General features: G+C 37.1%; 1 protein-coding gene across 8 annotated transcripts in view; it reads right to left on the bottom strand.

The window, feature by feature from the left end:
* Positions 1-21,866, bottom strand: part of LOC131149486 (phospholipid-transporting ATPase 2) — a 155,269-nt gene that overhangs the window by 83,675 nt on the left and 49,728 nt on the right. For all 8 annotated transcript variants that reach the window (XM_058099948.1, XM_058099949.1, XM_058099951.1 and 5 more), the window contains 4 exons: positions 19,985-20,151; positions 9,231-9,335; positions 8,433-8,530; positions 8,197-8,339 (listed from right to left, as the gene is read on the bottom strand). In XM_058099948.1, coding sequence (XP_057955931.1) covers positions 8,197-8,339; positions 8,433-8,530; positions 9,231-9,335; positions 19,985-20,151 — 513 coding nt within the window. The remainder of the gene's footprint in view (positions 1-8,196; positions 8,340-8,432; positions 8,531-9,230; positions 9,336-19,984; positions 20,152-21,866) is intronic.

Here is a 21,866-nt window from a genome sequence, read left to right as displayed (position 1 = left end):
AAGTGCACCCTATGTCTATAAAAAAACTCAGACTATAATTTTGTACTATTTGTGAATCTAATTCTATATTTTATTCCACGTGAGTCCAAAAATTATAATATTATTTCATATAAAATTAAACTCATCAATCTCTCCAAAAAAAATTTATGTAGACGTTTTGGAGCTATAATGTAGGATTAATAATTAAAGCAATATAATCATTCTGCACTATCATAAAATCAGAATCAAAAATAAGTATGCTGCAGTGAATTAGACACATCTTTCTATAGAATCTTTGCAAATATTTCTCTTCTTTTACTTATATGAAAGTAGGCGTTATGGGGATTCCAGGACGATATGGCACACTTAATTTGAAAAAATATTTGATTTATTATAATTGTACAAGTCAGCTTACAGATTCTGTCCATACAAGCAGCTCAACATATTTGTAGTGTTTGAATTTTATCTTGTCAACGGCTACTCCAATTGGCGTGATTCTTTTTTCTTAGGAAACTAAACTCGTTAATAAGTCAAATATGAATTTTTATAGAATTTTATTTGGTATTTACTGACCGTTTGTGATTTTATAAAAGAAAAAGCATCGCATCTAAAAAACAGATTTCTTGTCATATAATTGATTGTTTAATTCCAACCTTAATCACATGGAGCCAAAACCTCTCCAACGTCTAGTGGACAATTTTGACTATAAAAGGAGTCCAATTTCAAGGAAGAAGCACAAGAGAAATTGCTATAAAGTGGTCTCCATTCTCATCCACATGTCCAAGTGAGAGAGTATTATGTTCTTAAGAGAGCACTTTCTTGTAAAAGTTTTTTTCATTAGTTTTAGTTCTCTTCAAGTTCCAAGTCTCATTTCTTTGAGTTTGAGTTGTAAGCTTGAGTTGTAGCATCAATCTACTTAAGAGATACTAAGCCACAAATCATTTGAAATTTCTCATCTTTGTAAGTGTTGTTTGAGCCTCGATGAAAGCCATATTTTGTATTCTAGCTCTGGTGAAAGACTAGGTCTCGTAATTGTGCTCTTGCCCCAATTGAAAGGCAAGAAGTTTGCTAGTTGAACCTTGGCTTGGATTCGGTCGAGAGAGTGGACGTAGGTGCTCGTGAAGGAGACCAAACCACTATAAAAGAGTTTGAGCATTTCTCTCCCCCCTCTCTTACATTACTTATTATTTGATTGAATTAGTTGTTCAATTGTGTGCATATAGGATGAGTTCTGAGTGAACATAAACTTATTCTTATCTAAGCTTCCGCAACGCATTCACTAGAATATACATACTAGCAGTACTCACCAAGAGTTTGATAAAATGGGTAAGGGTCATAAAAATTATAAAAAGACCCAATTCACCCCCCTCCCTCTTAGGTTTCCTAAGGGACCAACAACATGTGCAAGGCAGCCAAGATGACAACTCGCATGGAGGCAAGTACTTTCTAAGAAAGGGGCAGGGGGGGTTGGGGGGGGAGGGAAATGATGCAATCACCAGTATTTATTTAATTTTCTGATTATATCAAGTGTTTCTATTTATGGATGCTAGGGGTATTTTTGTAATTTCTGAAATTTGGGGTGGGTTCATTTTGGTCAAATTAGCTTTGGGGGTCTCTTTTGTAAATTCAGGGGGTAATTTTGTCAAGGGATTTATTTTTGGTGGAGCTGTAGAACATAAGTGGCTTTTAGAGAGAGTTATGTGCAGAATAAGAGTTGGCTTCTCTTTCTATCAAAAATAAATAAATAAATAGTCGGCTTCTCTTGGAAGCTTCAACCCTAGTGGAGCCTTCAGCCACTTTTCCAGGAGGTATTTTGGCATTTTACCTTTGAGAAGATTTCTCTCCCAAGCTCAGCTCAAGACCAGTTAGGATTGTGAACATTTGGAGGCTAGGATTTTGAGGATTCGACCCTGCAGTGCCTACCAATCACTCTCGCAGCAAAAGGCACGAGAGGCTAGCAGAAATCTGCTGTTACTGTTCCAAAACAGTGCTAAAACAGGTACTGATTAGAGAATTAAGTTACTGTGGTTCGCAGAATTTGTCTTATTTGCTGAACTGAGGATGTAATTGTACCTCATTTGTAGTATGATGATGACTCCATTTTCTTTCAGGCTGAAGTAAGGGAGTCCTGCAGTACATTTACCCTTCTATAGATTTTATAAAAGGTTTCCGTCCGGAAGATAAACACATGGAATGCTGGAATAACTACTACTAATTTGTGCTCAGCTTGGATTTCAGAGTTTCTTCAATAGCAGGCTGTGCCTTCTTGCAGTGGCCTATATGACTTATTTAGGCTTCCTTTGGGTGGTAATCCATAGTCTTTGGCTTTTGGGGCCTAGTCATTGCTAAGGTATCTGTTAAAATGTGGAAAATAAAACTGAATATTCCACACACCTATGAAAAAGATTACATTCCCTTTAAAGAGATGATAATTCTCATCTAATTACTAGGGATATTTACAACCTACTGAAAATATAATATCCTATTTAAAATGGAAAGCAGTAAAATAGGAAAGACTATCTACAGAATCGGGTAACATGCTACTCAAATCCCCTAGGATCGTGGAACCAAAAATAGCTAACAAATCAACTGATTTGTTAGCTGTAAATTTCCTAAATATCAGCCTCTAATAAAGGCTGATAGACATCTAATAATTCTACACTCCCCCTCAAGTTGGGCTGTAAATATTGATTAGGCCCAGCTTGGAACTCAGATCATCAAAATTCTTTCATGGCGGAGCCTTGGTAAGGATATCGGCTATTTGGAGACATATAGGCACATACAACATCTTGATTATTCCTTCCTCTATTTTTTAATTTTATGAAATGTCGATCAATCTCCACGTGCATTGTTCTATCATGATGCACTGGGTTCTTTGCCATGTTGATGGTTGACTGATTGTCACAGAACATCATCATGGGTTCTTCACCTGAAATCTTTAATTCCTTTAGAAGCCTTCTTAGCCATATTCCTTCACAAATGTCATGTGCCATTGCCCTGAATTCAGCTTCTGCACTGCTTCTTGACACAACTAATTGCTTCTTACTTCACCATGTAACCATGTTTCCCCACACATATGTGCAGTACCCAGAAGTTGGCATTCGATCATGTATTGATCCTGCCCAATATACATCACTGAATACTTCAATATCTCTTCTTTGGTTCTTCTCAAAAAATAATCCTTTACCTGATGTTAGCTTCAGATATCGTAGGATTCTATAAACTGCCTCCATATGTTCATCATTGGGATTGTTCATGAATTGACTCACCATATTGACAGAGAAGCCAATATCAGGTCAAGTGTGAGACAAATATATAAGTTTTCCAACTAGTCTTTGAAATCTGCCTTTATCCACCGGTGCACTGTCTTCCTTGGCTCCTAGTTTGGTTGTTGAATCCACAGGAGTATCAACTGCCTTGCATCTTAGCATATCCCAGTCTCTTTCAAAAGATCTAGAACATATTTCCTTTGGGAGACAAAGATTCCCTTCCTCGACCGTGCCACTTCCATGCCTAGGAAGTATTTGAGATTCCCAAGGTCCTTGGTTTCGAATTCTTCAACTAGAAGACTTTTAAGACTACTCATGTCCTCCTCATAATCTCCCATTCAAATGATGTCATCCACATATACAATGAAAATAGAAATTTTGCCTTCAAGAGAGTATTTAACAAATAGTGTATGATCTTATTGACATTGAGAATAGCCATACCTCCTGACTACCTTTGTGAATCTCTCGAACTAAGCTCTTGGGGATTGCTTGAGCCCATATAAAGATCTTCTGAGTTTGCAGACATTGTTGTGTGTAGCTTGTGTCTCGAATCTAGGAGGAATTTCCATGTAGACTAGGTCTCCATTAAGGAAGGCATTCTTGACATCTAGTCGGTGAAGAGGCCAACTTAAATTTGCTGCCAAAGATAAGAGGACCCACACTGTATTTAACTTGGCTACAGGAGCAAATGTCTCTTTGTAGTCAATTCCATATGATTGAGTGAATCCCTTTGCTACCAGCCGAGCATTGAATCGGTTAACACTTCCATCTTCATTGTATTTCACAGTGAATATCCATTTGCAACATATTGAACTTTTTCCAATTGGTAATTTTGTGATCTCCCATGTTCCATTCTTTTCTAGTACACTGATTTCTTCCCAGACAGCAGACTTCCATTTAGGTGTACCAAGAGCCTCTTGTATGTTATTAGGAACCTGGATTTTGCCGAGGTTGGCAAAAAAAATGTAAAATTCGATGACAGCCCCTGATATGACACAAAAGTATATATTGGGTGTATTGTGCATGATCTCGCACCTTTTCTCACAACAATAGGACAATCACTATCATCATTAGTTAACTCATCATGGGAAGTCTCGGGATTAGAGTTACTTGGTGGATTTTCACTTGATCTAGGGCTCAGAACAAACTCTTGGATTTGCTCATGGGATGCTTGTTATTCTATCTCCTTTTGGTTCCTTCTCCTCCGTGAATAGGTAATCAACTCATCATTTTTTGTAGATTGAATAATGTTCAGATGCTAATGTTTCACAGTTGATTCTAAGAAGGGATGTGAAGGAGAAATGGAGTCAGTAGTTGGAATAGATTCAGAAATTTGTGATAGGTGAGAAGGACCAGAATCAGAAGAAGGGTGAGATAACTCTTCAATATCCTAAAGCTGGAATTCCTTTGTAATCTCCCCCTGAATTTCAGATTTGGGATAATATGATTGTTGCTCAAAAAAGGTGACATCCATGGAGTGATAATATCTTTTAGTAGCCGGTGAATAGCATTTATAACCCTTTTGGTTTGGAGAGTTCCGAGAAAAATGCACTTAAGGGCTCTAGGATCAAGTTTACCCTGGTGTTGACTATAAACATGAACAAAAGCTGAGCACCCGTATACTTTGAAGGGAATAGTGGAGATAAGTCGAGTATTGGGAAAGGACTGAAGTAGAGTTTGACAGGGAGTTTGGAATTTGAGAACGCAAGAGGGCATCCTATTTATGAGGTAGGATGCAATGAGACTGGCTTCACCCCAAAAGTGTCTCGATAGATGTGTAGAGAACATGAGGGAGCGGGCAACATCTCGTAGGTGTCGGTTTTTTCTTTCGGCAATTCCATTTTGCTAAGGAGTGTCGACACAAGAACTTTGGTGTATTATACCTCGACTCAAGAGATAATCATCAAGAATGGATTTGAAATATTTTTTGCCATTATCAGTTTTCCTAATCTGTAATTTTGCTTGGAATTGTGTTTCGATCATGGTGTTAAAATCTTTGAAAATATGACCTGCCTTTGACTTTTCTTTCATGAGGAATATTCAAGTAAGTCTAGTGTGATCATATATAAAAGATATAAACCAGCGAGATCTAATAATATTCTTGATCCTAGATGGCCCCCACACATCACTATGAATCATTGAAAAGGGTTGGGATGCTTTGTAGGGTCGGTTGGGATAAGAGTTGCGAACATGTTTTGAAGATTGACACATCTCACACTGTAAATAATTTGGATTTTTCTCATTGAATAATGAAAGAAAGAGTTTCTCGAGATAAAAGAAATTTGGATGTCCTAACCTATAGTGCCAGAACATAATTGCACTATCATTATTAGAATTAATGACAGAAAAATAACTTTGACTTCTAGACACTAAACAATTGGATTTATGAGTTGTTCCTTGCGGAGGATCATTAACCTTGAGAAGATAGAGCCACGAACACATCTTAGCACCGCCAATCGTCTTCCCCGAATCCAAGACCTGAAATTCACACATATTTGGGAAAAATTTAGTAACACAATTGAGATCCTGAGTTATTTTACTAATAGACAGTAAATTGCAATCCAAATTTGGCACTAATAGAACTGAGTTGAGTGTTAGGTTCTCTAAAATTTTAACAGAACCTGCCACCTTTGAAAGTGAACCATCTGCTATCCTGACTGTTAAATTTTCATAACAGGGACTATAAGTAGAAAAAAAAAAATTTCTACTCCGGTCATATGGTCTGATGCTCCTGAGTCTATAATCCATGGGACTAGCTTCTCCTTTTTAACATTAAGAACACTTAAAAAATTGCCTGTGTGCCAAAGGACTGGTACCAACCACAGTAGTAGGGGCTGCTGAAAATTGGCTGAACATTTTCTACAATAATTCTAGTTGCTCCTTGCTTGGTTGGGCTACAACTCCTAAGAGATAATCATCCTTTCCCTTTCCGCATATAAACATCATCACGGAATGGGACGATTGGAGATAGTTATTTCCCATTATGTTTGTGTCCTGTAATGGGCATGAGGCTGCCATCTGAATTTCTGCTGTTGCCTAAGACCATGGCTTCCTGATTGGTGGTGACATCTGAGACTAAAGAGGTAGAGTTGCGTTTCCCAGTGGCCATACCGTATTTGGTCATATGGGAAGATTAGGGTTCAGAGGATGCTCTAAAACCATGTTGAAATGTGGAAAAGAAAACTGAATATTCCACACACCTATGAAAAAGATTACATTCCCTTTAAATAGATGATATTTCTCATCTAATTACTAGGGATATTTACAGCCTACTAAAAATAGAATATCCTATTGAAAATGGAAAACCGTAAAATAGGAAAGACTATATACAGAATCAGGTAACATGCTACCCAAATCCCCTAGGATCGTGGAACCAAAAATAGCTAACAAACCAACTGATTTGTTAGCAGTAAATCTCATAAAGATCAGCCTCTAATAAAGGTTGACAGATATCAAATAATTATATAGTATCTAAAGCATATTGATGATTGGAAATGTTAGTTGTATTCTTTGGGTGAACATATCACTTTGGTCCACGCCCATCTTTGGCGTACTCCACTTTGTTTTTTTGTCTGTAACAGGAAAAATAGAGAGGGTGTTGGAGAGAGAGGAGACGTTCAGGTTAGGAGCTGGTGAGAAGAATTGCTTAGGTTATCAAAGAGGCATCTATTCCCTAATTTTTATTTACAGGAATCTGAATGATTGTGAGGTGGCTGAGCTTTCTTTTTTTCTTTAGTTTGTTAGATGCTCTTTAGCCTTCATCAAGGAGGCTTTCAAGGTCTGAACTTCATCTAGGATAGAATCTAGGGTTTTCTCTTGTAATTCCTTCTTATTTGATTTGATCCTCCAACTCTTCTCTTGTTTATCGCATTTGGAGACCAAAGGTTTCTTCCAAAATTGAGGCATTATCTGATTGGCAATCCTTAATAGAGTTAAAACCAATAATCTACTACAGGAATTTTAAGGCTTCATTCCAAGATCAAGACCTATCTTTTATGTATTTTACTATTTTTAATGGTTCACATCTTTTCTTCCACTGTTTTGCGGCTCCGAGTTTGCAAGAATAAGGTTTGTCGGTCATCTGGTGAGCATTGTGTCCATAATCAATGGAGGTTTTTCTCCTTATTTCTTTTTGAAATTTTGGGAGGGGAAGGGATGCTAGCAGGTTGTGCCATTATACCATCATCGCTGTGTTATAACTTTTAGGACATATGGTCAGAAATAAATGCACACTTTCTTCATGGACGCTCACTGCCTATGCCGCTGCTTTGAGATAGAATTGGATGCCTTGCTTCTCGCTATGGGCTCTCTTCTAATTGTTTCAAATAGGGGTTTTCAGATTCCCGAGGGATTGACTGGCCCAATTGACTTGATGTCTTCCATTTTTTCTGCTTTTCTTCCCTTCTTTTTACCCTTATTTCTGCTTTGTTCCTTACGAAGATACCTTATCCTATGCTTTGTCTCTTTTCTTACCTAATAAAATTTCATTTCTATTAAAACATATTTAAAAGGGCTGCTCTACATTCTCTTTCTTCATCCCTAGAAGCCAAGAGAAAGACTATGAGATCATTTAAAGAAGGAAACACAACAAAGCCAATATAAAGGTAAGGATTTGTGGCCTTACTTGTTTTTACTGAAAGTGAATAAGTTTAGGTTTCTAATGTGGCTGGCTACACATTAGACATGATTTTTTAAACAGAAAACCTTAAGGAAAGGACTCCAGAATCCAGATAAAAGACTGACTAAAAGCAAGTGTACAGATAAAAAAGTGGCCAAAAAAATCTGTTACATTTGTATGAATGAAATCGACTTTATCTCAAAATCCAAAATTAATTTCTAATCCATGTGATAGTAATCAGAACAAAGTTTGGACATTAAAAGTACAATGAGTGTGTAACAGAACAGACAAGTCAATACCCAAGCTGCTAATACAAAACAGAAAACCAACCTTTCAATGCATCCCCACTTTCATTTCCATAGAAGACACCACTGATACAGCATCGTCTAAAAATCATTATATTCTCTGTAAGGGTTCCAGTTTTATCAGTCATAATGTACTCAACTTGCCCCAAATCCTCACTTATTGCTGTGCTGCCAAAAGCAATAAATACAATTCAAACACATGTCCAAGCTAACACGATGCCTGATGACACAGAAAGTCATAGTGGCTTCTATGTTTCTTACTTTGTTGCATGGGATGGAGTACCAGTTTCTTGATCAATCATTTGATTATCCCAATCAATAAACTTAGCATATAAGCTTTTCACAAGATCCAGAGACACCTGCCATAAATGTTAGCAAATTTTGTAAAAACTCTAGAAATGCTCATCACTCAACTGTATTGTCCAAACAATAAGCTAGTACTGATGCACAAAAAATAGTTGGTCATCAAATAGCATTCTTATACACTACAGAAACAAAAACTTATATCAGCAATATATTCACAAAAATTAAAGCTGTCAGAAGTGGCACTAACAATGTATCAAATTAGCCAACACATCCTCTCCCCCCCCCCCCCCCGGGAACCCAGTCGTACATGTGGAAATTAAACTGAACAGGTGCACAAATACAAACACGACATGGTGTGTTATAGCAAACCTAGCAGTGAAACAAAGATAGTGAGAGTTGAACTCAAGACCTCCTGGACCAGCTCTAATACCATGCTGGATCGCAATTATCCCAAAAGCTTAAGCTACAAGGAGCTGGGCCCAACCCAACAATGTATACCAAACTAAACATAAATAAATGGGCACCTATATGTGGAAAAAATTCCATGGAATATTCATTCAGATCCAATCAAAAAATATAACGTGGCAATAAACTATAAAACCAGGAACCTATTAAGATTATTTCATCTTTAACAAGAGGCTTTTCAGCAAGTTTGTATCAAATAGAAACAATGGCAAATTCACAATAGTCACCTCAAACCATAAAAATAACATAGGTAAATTAACATAATGAGAAAAATATCCAACTGCTTACCTTTATAGATATGGGTATCATGATGGAACATAGAAGCTCAAATCGTAGAGGGATGACCAGTAGTTCGTACCACGGCCCTTCCTTTGGATATAAAACATACCATTGCTATCCAAGAGAAAAAATATGTTATTATGGATTCAAAACTAGGCAACAAAAAAATTGAAAGAACCATTATAGTAGGCTTTGTGATTCAATCCAAGAATATACTATGAGTAGGAAAAAAAAAAGTAAATTTGGGCAATGAAGAAAATCATAAAACAAAAAATAAATGTAACTGACCTGAAGACCATTGAGAAAGTTGAAAGGGACAATTACTAATGAAATATATTCAATGTCAATGAAATACAAATTATTTATTAATCAATGGATTCAAAATTTTCAACATTATTTCTATAAGCAAAGGGACAAGCAGCTTATTTTCATTTTACTAAGTTGGATTGTATTGCATAACTAGAAAACAAATTGCACAGATAATGTAAACACATCGCGTATGTTTCTACTGTAGAAATCATTCTCTGCAGTATAAACAACTATGCTTAGCAGTTCCTATAACTTCACTAATTTACCATTTCTTAAGTGAAAACAGAAAATGTTCTATTACAGAAATCATTCCTCACAATATAAACAACTAATCAGTCCCAATAACTTCACTAATTTACCATTTCTTAAAGTTAAGACAGAAAATACATAGTAGAAAATTGATTTGCGAAATGCACAAGGAAAGAAACAATGGAGAAAAGAAAAAGGAGGGAATACACCGGATAGGAGAAGGGGGTGATAACATAGGCAAAATGTTTTTCAAATAATGGCAACATGATTCACAAGAATAAAACTTCCATGCTATGTCAAGATGATGGAGCTGCAATACTGCTGATGTAAATGTTGACAAAGCCATCTAAAAATTTCAGAAGGATCGTAGTAGAATAGTACAATCCTATGATTACATAATCCTACCTCACCAACCTAGGTCATGATTATCACCATCCAGATCGTCCTATTATTCTATTTTGCGAAAATGATCCTGATCTTCACACAAATTGGTGGGATGAGAGTAGGATTGTGGTAGGAATGTTGATGGATGGTAGGAACCTATAGTACACATATATATTTTGACACATTTCTAAATTGCTATGACTAAAAAATTGGTATTTTTATCATATGAGTTACAACTATGAAAGAGACAAAGCTAAGAACTGATTTTGTTTACTTATTATTAAAAAATGACGAAATCGTAAATTTATTTTGTTCTATAGCTGATTCAAATGTTGATGTTTAGTGAGTATGAATACGAAATTCATACACCAACACAAATGTTGATAGCAATGATGATTTTGATGTAGGCCTGATGAAGCCATTTTTGATAGTCACAATGAAACCAATAATGCAAATTGTGGCTTACATTATGACATTAATGTTGAGGAATTAAAATGATATTTTGGTTTTGTTATTTTCTAAAATCAAACAATCAAATTAACATGAAAATTAAAGTTCGCTAAGGAGAGCTGAAGGTGTGAAATAAAGAGGTTTCTGGGCATGTGAGGTCTTAAGAAGAATGGGATTTTACAGGAGATTGGGCAAGTTGATAGGTTAGTGGGGTCATTTTCGAAAGATTTGGCTAGGAGGAGGATTCAACTGTTAAATGAGCTCAATAAGGTTCTTCGAAGAGAAAAGATTACTGGGAGGCAAAAGTTTAGGTTAAGATGGAGGATTTTGTAGTACTAGGCATTTTCATAAGGTGGCAAGTGCTAGGAGGCATAAGTGTTTTATTAAGGAGTTGGGGATAGAGTCAGTGTAGGTAGTTTAAGAATCCTATTTTGAGTGAAGATAAGATTGCTAGTTTTCATAAAAGCTGGTCTCATATTCTCTTGATCCTGATGAATGGTTAAAGAGATCTTTTGAACATGAGGAGGCAAGAAAGGCAGATTTTGAGAGAGATAAGAAAAAGGCACCTTATCCTGATGATTTCCTATGGCCTTTTTTCAAGCTTGTAGGGCAATTGTAAAGCTGATATAATGAAATTTTTTAGGGACATTTTTGCTAATGGAATGGTAAGAGTAAAAATCACCTTTTATCACTCTAGCGCCTAAGAAAGATAAATCTATTGAACTGTGACTTTCAAGCAATTTGGTTACTAGTGTTTATAAGATTTAGGCTAAGGTGCTCTCCAACAAAAATGGGCTTTTAACACAGCTGCAATTTCTCAAAACTCTTTATTTATAATTGTTAAAACTTGATATGCATTGTTGGCCCACAACTTAACAGCTTAAGCTTCTAGGTGGTAATCTAACTTGGTATTAGAGCAAATTACTAGGAGGTCCTAGGTTCTAGTCTTGTTGCCCGCATTTATCGTGTGGTGTTTAAAAAATTGTTGTATTCCTTCCAATGGGTGTTACCTATCATGTGTTTTCTATCCACCTGCCGTCAGCCTGCATGTGGGGGGGCGGGGGGGGGAGGAAGAATGTTAAAGCTTAAGATACATCGTTGGCCCACAACCTAACAACTTAAGCTTTTAAGTAAAGTGGCAATCTAACAATTTTATGTTAATAGTCATCAGATCTTAGATGCTCCTTTAGTGGTTGAAGAGGTGGCGGATGATGTTAGGAGTCATCATAGGAAAAGGATAGTATTTAAGCTACATTTTGAGGAGTATGATCAGGTTTGCTACAGTTGTATTGGTATGGCAATTTTAGGATTCATATCACTTGCAGTCAAGTTCAGTCTTTCTAAGCATCATTGTACCATTTGCAATACTGATTACCCATAGCTACCAACAAAAACATTGAACCCATCCCCACCGAACTCTGTTTACCTGATCTTTGTCTTCCAAATTAGATACTCTTTAGGATTCAGTGGACCAAAAATTTGAGCACCTCACAGAACAGTTAGTCCAAGTCATAGTTGTTAGGTAAATGCCATGTTCTCGATGGCTTAAAACAATCAATTGGGCACCTTAACGAGTCCCCATATTCAGTAGGATAAGCCCAGGGCATTCTTCCCACTCCACGAGTTCCTATAGCACCTAACAAGATGAGTCAAGCCCAAGACAAACCAGCCCCTCCAGACTCATGTTAATCTAGAGTATAGATTTGAAGAGGGAAGCTTTGAGGAGTCTGACAATGTAGGGTACCAACCTGAGCCTAGCCACGTTCCACATTCCCCTTGACATGATCAAGAGGACTACAAAGATATTTCAAGAACGGTCAAGCAAGGTATGCTTATCTATGATGGGAAATAAGACTCAAATTCCATTTTAGAATGCATATAGGAGACAAAGGATTATTTTGAGTGGTACCATGTACGAGGTGAGGACAATGTTTAGTTTCCCAAGATAAAACTTGTAGGACTAGCCAAGAAGTCGTGGCAAACTGTGCAACAAACCTTAGAACGGTTGGATGAACCTCCCATTACCTATGGGAAGTGACAAGACAATTTGAAAGAGAAGAACCTCCCTCCTTCCTACAAGAACCAAATGTTCAGTGACCTTTTAAACCATTGACAATACACCTCTGTACATTGAGCAGTTCGAGGAGATATTGCTTAGAAGTGGTATAGTTGAGGTCATACACCCTAAGTGACTATTTTCGTGAATGGTCTCTAAGGAGAATGTTTGGATAGAAATTGAGTCATTAATCATTTTCACCTTAGTCTTTAAAGCAGCTTACCAGACTTCAAGATCCCTCATAGCTCTTTAGCTGAACTGAGTGATTCTCATCATTCAAAATCCTTTCATCAACCTAGGTCTATTATCCCTCAATCTATCCCTTGAGAGATTTCTGCAAAGCAAATAGAGTTCCATCATGTTGTTCACTCTAGCGGGTTTAGTCTTCCCCGAGCTACTAGCTCATCAGTGCAGTGTCATCGTTGCCACACTAGAGATCATATTGCTGCCCCTTGTCCCCAATGAGCCTTCGCTTTAGGGTGTGAGACTAAAGACATGCCTAATTGTGAAGATCCAATTGTAGATGCCATTGAGTGCTCTGGAGATGAAGATGAGCTTGGATGATTTTAATGAGGATGACAGCCACATTAGTATGGTTAGATGCGTTTTATCCACTATTATGGATAGTGGGGAGTGGAAACAGACCACTATTTTCTACAGTTTCATTTGATGTGGAGATAGCACATGCAAGCTAGTTATTGATGGAAATAGTAATATGAATGTGATCTTCAAAGCTGCACCAAGAAGATTGAACCTTAAGGTAGAGTCACATACTCATCCTTTTAAAGTGAGTTTGGTGAACAAAACAAATCTACTTGTTGTGGAGATATGTTTTGTAGACTTGTACACATCCAATGGGGGTTTATAAGGATAGGGTTAACTACTATGTACTCCTGATGGATGTGACCCATGTCCTGTTAGGCATCTATGGTTATACGATCATGATGTAACCAATCATGGTAAGGAAAACACTTGTGTTTAGGCATAAAGATGAGATGATCATCTCGACCCCTACCAAGCCCACTCCCAAGGATCCCAAGTTCAGGAAAAAGGTAGCCCTTTAAGTCCTAGCTCAAATAAGCATTCATTTGCTAGATCATAGGGCTATTGAGCCAGAGGGCTAAGAAAACAAGAGTATTTTAGCAATCAGGTGAACTTCCTTCTCTAAAGATCGAGATTTTCTGTGTGGGGATCCACATGAGGTAGGAGAGTTGTTAGTTGAGTTAGTGAGCTACATAGCAAGCTACCATCTATGCGATACATTCAGCATGGCATAGATCTCATTCTAGGTTCACAATCACCTATTTTGCCACGTTATAGGATGAACCTTAAAAAGCATTGAGTTGAATAGGCAAGTAGGAGAACTCCTTGGCAATGGGCTTTGTGAGACATAACCCAACTCAATAAAATTATCATCAAGTAAAGATTTCCTAACCCTCGACTTGAGGATATGCTTGACATGGTAGCTCATTCTACTTGGTACTCCAAGATTGACCATTCCCTAATCCTGTCTCCATTTCGCCAACAAAAACCAAACGATCAGAGTAGCATTGGACAAAGAAAAATGCAAAAAACTACAACACTAAATTTGTCAAACCAAGTTCGATGAGACCACTTAAGATCATAAATGGCCTAATGCAGACTACATAGGTTACCATTCTCCCCTTGGGCAATATACCCAAGAGGTTGTTCCATTTATACTTCTTCTTGCAAATCTTTGTACAAGAAGGCATTCTTCAATCCAACATGTATAAGAGCCAAACGAAATTAACTGCCAAAGAGATCAATACACTAATAGAATTTAATTGAGCAACGAGCGAAAAGGTCTCAAAATAATCAATACCATATGTTTGGGTGCAACCCTTGGTAACAAACCGAACCTTAAGTCATTCAACAAAAACATCAAAAGATATTTGATGGTGAACACCCAATGACACCTAACCAACTCTTTACCAGGATAAAAATCCATCGAGTCCCATATCCCTCGAGTGGTCAAGGCATCCATTTCTACATTGCATGCTTCCCCCAAGTTTAACAAGTGCTTCAACATGCAAAGAAGGGATAGAAGCTGAGGAAAAGGTAGAAGGACACATAGGACTAGGAAGGTGAAGAACTAAAACATAATGAGCAATAGGATAAGCAACTAAAGACTGCTAAGAGGCACCTACATGGTGGTAGTGATGTCTATGCTTGCTTTCCGTCGTTCATAAACCTTCAATTGTTTCTTTGAATCAATAATTGATGGATTTGGAAGAGGGGTAGACGATTTATTAAGAGGGTTAAGGGTAGGAATAGGAGGATCAACACAAGAGGGGAGACCATAAATTTTTTATGCAATCAAAATAAATTCATCCAAAGAAGACCCAACACTAGAGAAATAGCTTGTCCCCTTAAAAAAGGTAACATTGGCACTGACACATTTCCAATGTGTGATGGAATCATAACATCTATATCCTTCTTAAGTTCCCAAGTACCCGACAAAGACACATGTAATAGCATGAGGAGAAACTTGTCTTGACCAATATGTGGAACATGAACAAAACATGTGCACCCAAAGACATTAGGCACAATAAAAAAAATGGAGGTTTCTAGGTATATAATGGAGAAGGGAACTTGTCCCCTTAGAACACTTAAGCGCATTCAGTTAAGCATAAAATAAAAGAGGTTGTAAGAAGAGCATCAGTCCAAATGGTTATTGGAACATGCATATGAAGGAGTAGAGACTGTGCTATGTCAAGTAAATGTCTATTTTTCCTTTCACCTACTCCATTCTGCTGGAGGGCATGTATACATGTTGTTTGATCAGTAACCCCTTTGGACAAGCAAAAAGATTGAAGCTCATTTGAACAAAATTCAAGTGCATTATCAGATCAAAGAATTTGAATACCGATGCAAAATTGAGCTGTTATTTCTTGGTAAAATTGAGTAAATACATTCAAAAATCTAGACCTATTAGTAAATACATTCAAAAATTCATACCTATCTTTTAACAAATAGATCCAAGTTGTGCGCAAAAATTCATGCTCAAAGGACACAAGATATTGATGACCAAACAAACTCGACTCTACATGGACCCCAAATATCTGAGTAAGGGAAAACAATAATTTACTAAAAGAATCAACTCTAGGCGGAAAAGATGTCCTAATATGTTTTCCAAAATTGACATGTAAAACACTCAAAACAAGAAACAGACTTGAACATAGGAAAAACTTCTTGTAGTTTTAGAAGGGATGGATTGCCCAAGCAAGCGCCCCATTGATCAAGAGAAATAACATGAGTAGAAATTGAGGAATCCGTAAGATAAGAACTAAACCCACCATGACAACAACAACAACAACAAGCCTTAAGTCGCACTAGGTGAGGTCGGCTACATGAATCCTTTTTCGACAATTCACCAGATCGAGAGCATTTTCCTCTACTAGATTAAGAACTATTAAATCCTCCCTCGATAGCTCATTCCAAATTAGTTAAGGTATACCCCTACACTTTTTCATGCCAAAAACAACAACTAACTCCTCTTCACATGCGTGCTACTGGGCCTGAGTTCCAAATGCCTAAAACATCTAAGCTGCCCATCCCTTATCTTATCTCCAAAAGATTCTATGCCTAGATTATTGGACCCATCATTAGCACCATTGAAATATTACAGGTCATCCTTCTCAAGCCCTCCACCAATCCTCTTCTTCGTACGGAAATCCTAAATAACATAATGAGAAGGAAAGAAGGTCATAGTCTCATAGAACGGTTATGAGGCTTAGTTAGGCGCATATAACACACGTGAAAAAAGGAATAGAAGGAATTGAGAGAATATTTCTAGAATCAAAAACCGGTGTAATCGAACCATCGGCAAGAATAACCTTAGAGTGTAAAGTAATGGGGTTCAAGGACTCAAACAAATTAGGGCTACTTGTCATATGGAAGGAGGAACCGAAATCTATAGCCCAAAGCGAAGAGGATGAAGAGGCAAGAATCCCGATCGTACCTGAATGGGCCACGGTAGCACTAGATATAAAAGACTGATTTTGGAGTTGTTGAATCATACAAAAAATATTGTTCAACTCCTCTTAGGAAATGGCGAATGATGTATACAAATCCCAAGTGGAGCAGCTAGGTGCATTTAAATTGTCAATGGTAAAATCGCCTTTCACAAGGGACTTGATGGCCCAAGTTGGTTTCCCAAAGAAATCCCAACAGCAATCAATGGAATGATTTTCCTTGCCACAATGTGTGCCAATGCGAGAATCACCATTACAAACTCCTCGTCATAGTACACAACCACTACCATGACCAGAACCCAAACCTTGTCCTCGTTCTCCAAAACTTTCCCTACTACGGTTCGAGGTAGTATCCATGGCTGAATTATCACAGGAAGGAACTTGAGAATAAGTTAGGCATCACACAATAGCACAAACAGCACCGTCAGGACTTCAAAAACCAGAACTTACAACATTTCAGACTCTCCAAAATCCAGAACTTCAAGAGGCAGCTATGACTACAGAATTGATCTCACAATATCCTAGGAGGAATTACTTAACCACTGAGAACAGGGCAGACCGCAGCAAAGTACATCAGGCATTCAATAAACAACCTGGCAGCAGCTCCAGGCGTTATGGCTGGTAGCTACTTCAAACAAATGCAGAAAAGAACAGGAAATAAATATTTGAACACAAATTGAAACCAACCAACAATTGGCACAAGATTTCAAGCAATCAATCATGAACACACGGCATCAAAACAGCACCATCATCATACCAAAAACAGTGACATAAGAACAGCAGCATACTAGCAATAGAGTATAACTGACTTAACATCAGAAAATCATCATCAAAACACACAGCTTCCTGCCAAGGATGCAGCACAACCAACCCAGAGGAAGGGTGTCCTTAAGAATCTCAAACCAACCAGAAAATAAGATTTGAGGACTGATTAGGGAATGATAAATACAATTAAAAAAAAACAAAACAAACAAACAAACAGACAGACAAACAAACGAAAAACAGAGTATCAAAACCAATCCAGACAAAATTGATTTGAGGGAGATCAATGCTCTGATACAATGTTGTAAAGTAAGCCACGGAGAAGAGAAGAAGGGAAGGAGAGAAGAGACAAGGAGATAAGTAAAAAAGAAAAGACAATTGAGCAGCAGCTTGGTGGTGTCTACATACAACTCCAAGTGTGCCCTCCCATATAATAATAATAAAGTCTTAAGGATTAAAATTACCCCTTCAACACATCAAAATTACTAAAATAACAGATTCTCTTCAAACAATACCCTTCCAAATGCTCCAAAATCCCCTTTCCATCCAACCAAAGACCAACAACTCATCAGCAAACCAGGAAGCAGCTTCTCTCAAAAACCTAACCCACCTGTTTTGAATGACAGTATTCTCAACCAGGAGCAAAGAGGAGAATGCCTCCACCCCCACCTTGTCCAAACACAGATCAAGGATTTTCCTTCTATTTGGTATTCAACATAACCTACACCAAGAGGCTCCATAGCACCGTACGCACAAGAGGAAATAGAATCATTTCACGAGAGAGAGAGAGAGAGAGAGAGAGAGCACGCGAGACATGTTTTTTCTTCTTTCTCACTCTATTCGGTCTCTATTCCTTCTTCGACTCTCAAAGCTAACCTGCAGCACTTCCTTACCTTTTCTCTTCTTATTTCTTCTTCCTTCTACCTCGCCCTCTTATTTCTCTCTTTATTAGCTTTCTTTCTCTCTTTGTTCTGAATCTCAGTTGCTGACCTAGATCATTGCCTCAAAATGCCTCCCTGCTCTCTGTTCCCAAACTAACGAGACCAATGCTCAAATCTTTTGCACTTTCCGTTCTCTTGAAATATCTAGATTGTAGAATAAATTATTTGGTGCTTATGATGAGAAGTTGAGCTGCCCTTCCTGTCAAAGGTGCTTTTTGTTTACAAGTTCATGCTTTCTTGGGGCCCAACAAGAAGAGGCGTATTTCAAAATGTGCTTTGTTAGCTTTTATTTGGTGTATTTGGTAGCATTGGAATGTCAGGATCTTTAAAAGTCAAAAGAACTCCACTTATGTGGCCTGGATAAGTTGCATTGTTTTGGTGTTCTTCACTTGATGGCCTTCGGGGGCTATCTATGGTAGATATGCAAAGAGATTGGAGAGCTTTGCTTCATTGATATACTTTATTTACAATATTTTCCACTGTTTTTGGAGGACATTTTGCCCTCTTCTTTTTGTACTCACTCTCTTCCTTCTTAACAAAGTTCTTTGTTACCAGCTCTAGGCCTTGTGGTTTAGCACTTTCTGTTTGTCCTAAAGGTTAATGTTTTCGAGTTGATAGAAGAGAGAAAATATATATATATATATATATATATATATATATATATATAAAGTTCTTCCATTTACCTTAACAAAAAAAAAAATTTCATTGAGATTTTAAGAGTGTTCATGCTGTGCTTGAGAATTTAGGTGTTCAGGTTATGTAGTTGTTAAAAACTTGATTGAGAGTTTGAGATAGTGAGTCAGGATTAGACAGCCCTCCATATGTCAGAGAATATTGCCCTAGATCATGTAGAATGACAGAATAGGAACTCAAGTGGCCAACCCCACCTAGTGGGACTTAAGCATTGGTTGTTTTTGTATGTTGTTTAATTGTTGATTGATGCATGTTCCAAAATTATACTATCTTTTTTATACAATTATTTACTTTTCATTATAAGTTAGCATTGGTTGTTTTTGTATGTTGTTTAATTGTTGATTGATGCATGTTCCAAAATTATACTACCTTTTTTATACAATTATTTACTTTTCATTATAAGTTAGTTTTATTTAAGAATGCCACAGTTCCAACTTTGATATCTGTGTTACATGAGGGTGATACCATTCAACTTAATTCATGATTTTTAAAAAATTTTACATTTACCATCAAGTTTGATATCTGTGTTACATGAGGGTGATACCATTCAACTTAATTCATGATTTTTAAAAAATTTTACATTTACCATCAAGTTTTCAAGTTTATCTTATTGAAATAATAGAAAATACAACACATAAATTCGCTGGAATTCATAATGAAAAAGTTAAGGGTTGCTTCAGTGCTCAGGAAAAGTAGAATATGGAAATGCAATCAGGAAACCCCTAACCACCATATTTCTTACATGACTAGGAAAAAATGATATATTGCAACAATTATGCACTTCTTCCAAGTGATGATGAAGGGCTTCCCTTTTGATGATACCCACAGAGCAAGCACATTAGCCTTTGAGAAACATGTGAAGTATACGCCCAACAGATTCACTACATAAATGGCAAAAACTTGCAAGTTGTAACTTTGACAAACCTTTCTTGCTTCCGTATCTTTCCAGACATTTCCAGCTGTGCCCAAAACAATTACCACCACTATTTGAAAAATGAATATTGCACCAGTCAACTTGTCAATCATTGCATCCATGGCCGTAAGCTTTGGCTCAGGTATGCCCCTACTCATACCTAGCTTGGTCTCATTGCCTGAAATCATATATATGGACAGGCATAATTCAAGTGTGATGTTATAAGATCATTAAAATTCATTTGCCATTAAACAGTCCAAAAAACAAATAAAGGAAATATCAACAAAAAGAAGCAATCCAAGAAGAACTTTGGCATTGGAATTTCATTTGCAAGTTTCTTTTATTAAAAACAAAAAATGAGCATTAATATTTATGGTTAATTAAATTTATTGAGAATTTTGTAATTAATGCCATTTGTCCTCGGTTCTCTTGACACTAAATCATTTGCAATTCATTCTGAGGGGTTTCATTCAATCGATGAAATTTGATCCAGATTCTTATACACACTGCAAGAATAGTTTCAGTACAGTTTGCAATGTGCTTTTGATCTTAATATTCATCCAGCAGAAGGATAAGAAAAAATAATTTGCAATGAGAAGGAAGTAAAACAGAGAAAGCATATTGCTGACAGCAGCTACAATTAAAAAACTAGCTAAATGTGAAGTTGAAAGGAGTTCTTAACATAGAAGTGCTCTTACTGTGTTCATTATTCCAGATGATACAGCTTTTTATCAGTACTCTAGACTTTTTTGCCACTTCTGTTTTGTATTCTTTTTATGGACATGTAAGCCTAGCCAAATCACTTAATCATATGAGTATACATCTAGTGTCAAAAGTTTAAAAAAAGTGAAAAAGAAATAGTGGCACCATAAACACTTTGTAAGCATAGCACAAGCACCCAAACCTCCCAATGAAGGGCAAGTCAGGTTGTCTTTTGTTAAGGATTTATCATGCAAGGCCGATGCATAAAGGCAACTGCTGTCAATAGAGATCACTACAGAGCAATTATCTTTTCGTTGGGTCGACACAAAAAGTCCTTCTTACCCTCAAACAAATAAATATAGGGACAGTAACATATTTGCCCTCTGTCCCATAATGCAGAGTCATGATCTAACCATCTTTAAGCCTCTCAAAAGATGACTCCAACCCCTCAAAAGCTCAACCACTCCTCTCTTGCCAGAGAGACTATATTATGATTCGGTATTTACATCTCCATCTAATTCCTCTCCAAGCATCCAAGTATCCAACTCATCAACCGATCCAGCTTGAGCCCAGAAAATACCAAACAAAGCATAAACAGGTTAAAACAAAGATCTGCTTGTGAGAGAAGAAAATCAACAAACTATGCATCTTCCTTGGAAGATAACATCCATACATCAAAATATTCCACATGACTTTGAGAATCATCAATCATTAATATTTCTTGCCAAGATGCCTCCCATAGGGAAAAACACTTCAGATGGAGCTTTCAACTTCAAATGATACACCGAGGGAAACTCATCCTCCCAACATTAAGATGAACAATATTGTAGTATGAAGAAACTTCAAAGCACATGCTCTTCATGCTATTCAAACAACTTTATCAAACCCCTCCCCCCTTTTATAATTTTGACATCAAAAAGGAGCCCATATATTATCGATAAAAGAAAATGACTGTTGCTTCCAACTTAAAGTTTAAAGTTAAAGAAAATACCACCAACCACTACGGATGTAAATTCCGTAGGCAAACCCCACAAACTGCTTAGGTTGAGATGATATCTACCCTATTACACCCTATATTCAGCTTCCACCACCTTCCTCCAAACAGTTAAGTTTCCTAACAGAAAGTTCCCAAGCTATCTGCCAAGAAGAACCTTACTGAAGAGAGTGAAAGATCTTATGTCCAATCCCCCT

This window comes from Malania oleifera, chromosome 2 (genome assembly GCF_029873635.1).
Source record: "Malania oleifera isolate guangnan ecotype guangnan chromosome 2, ASM2987363v1, whole genome shotgun sequence".
Taxonomy (NCBI): Eukaryota; Viridiplantae; Streptophyta; class Magnoliopsida; order Santalales; family Ximeniaceae; genus Malania; species Malania oleifera.
This window is presented reverse-complemented; position numbering and strand designations above follow the sequence as displayed.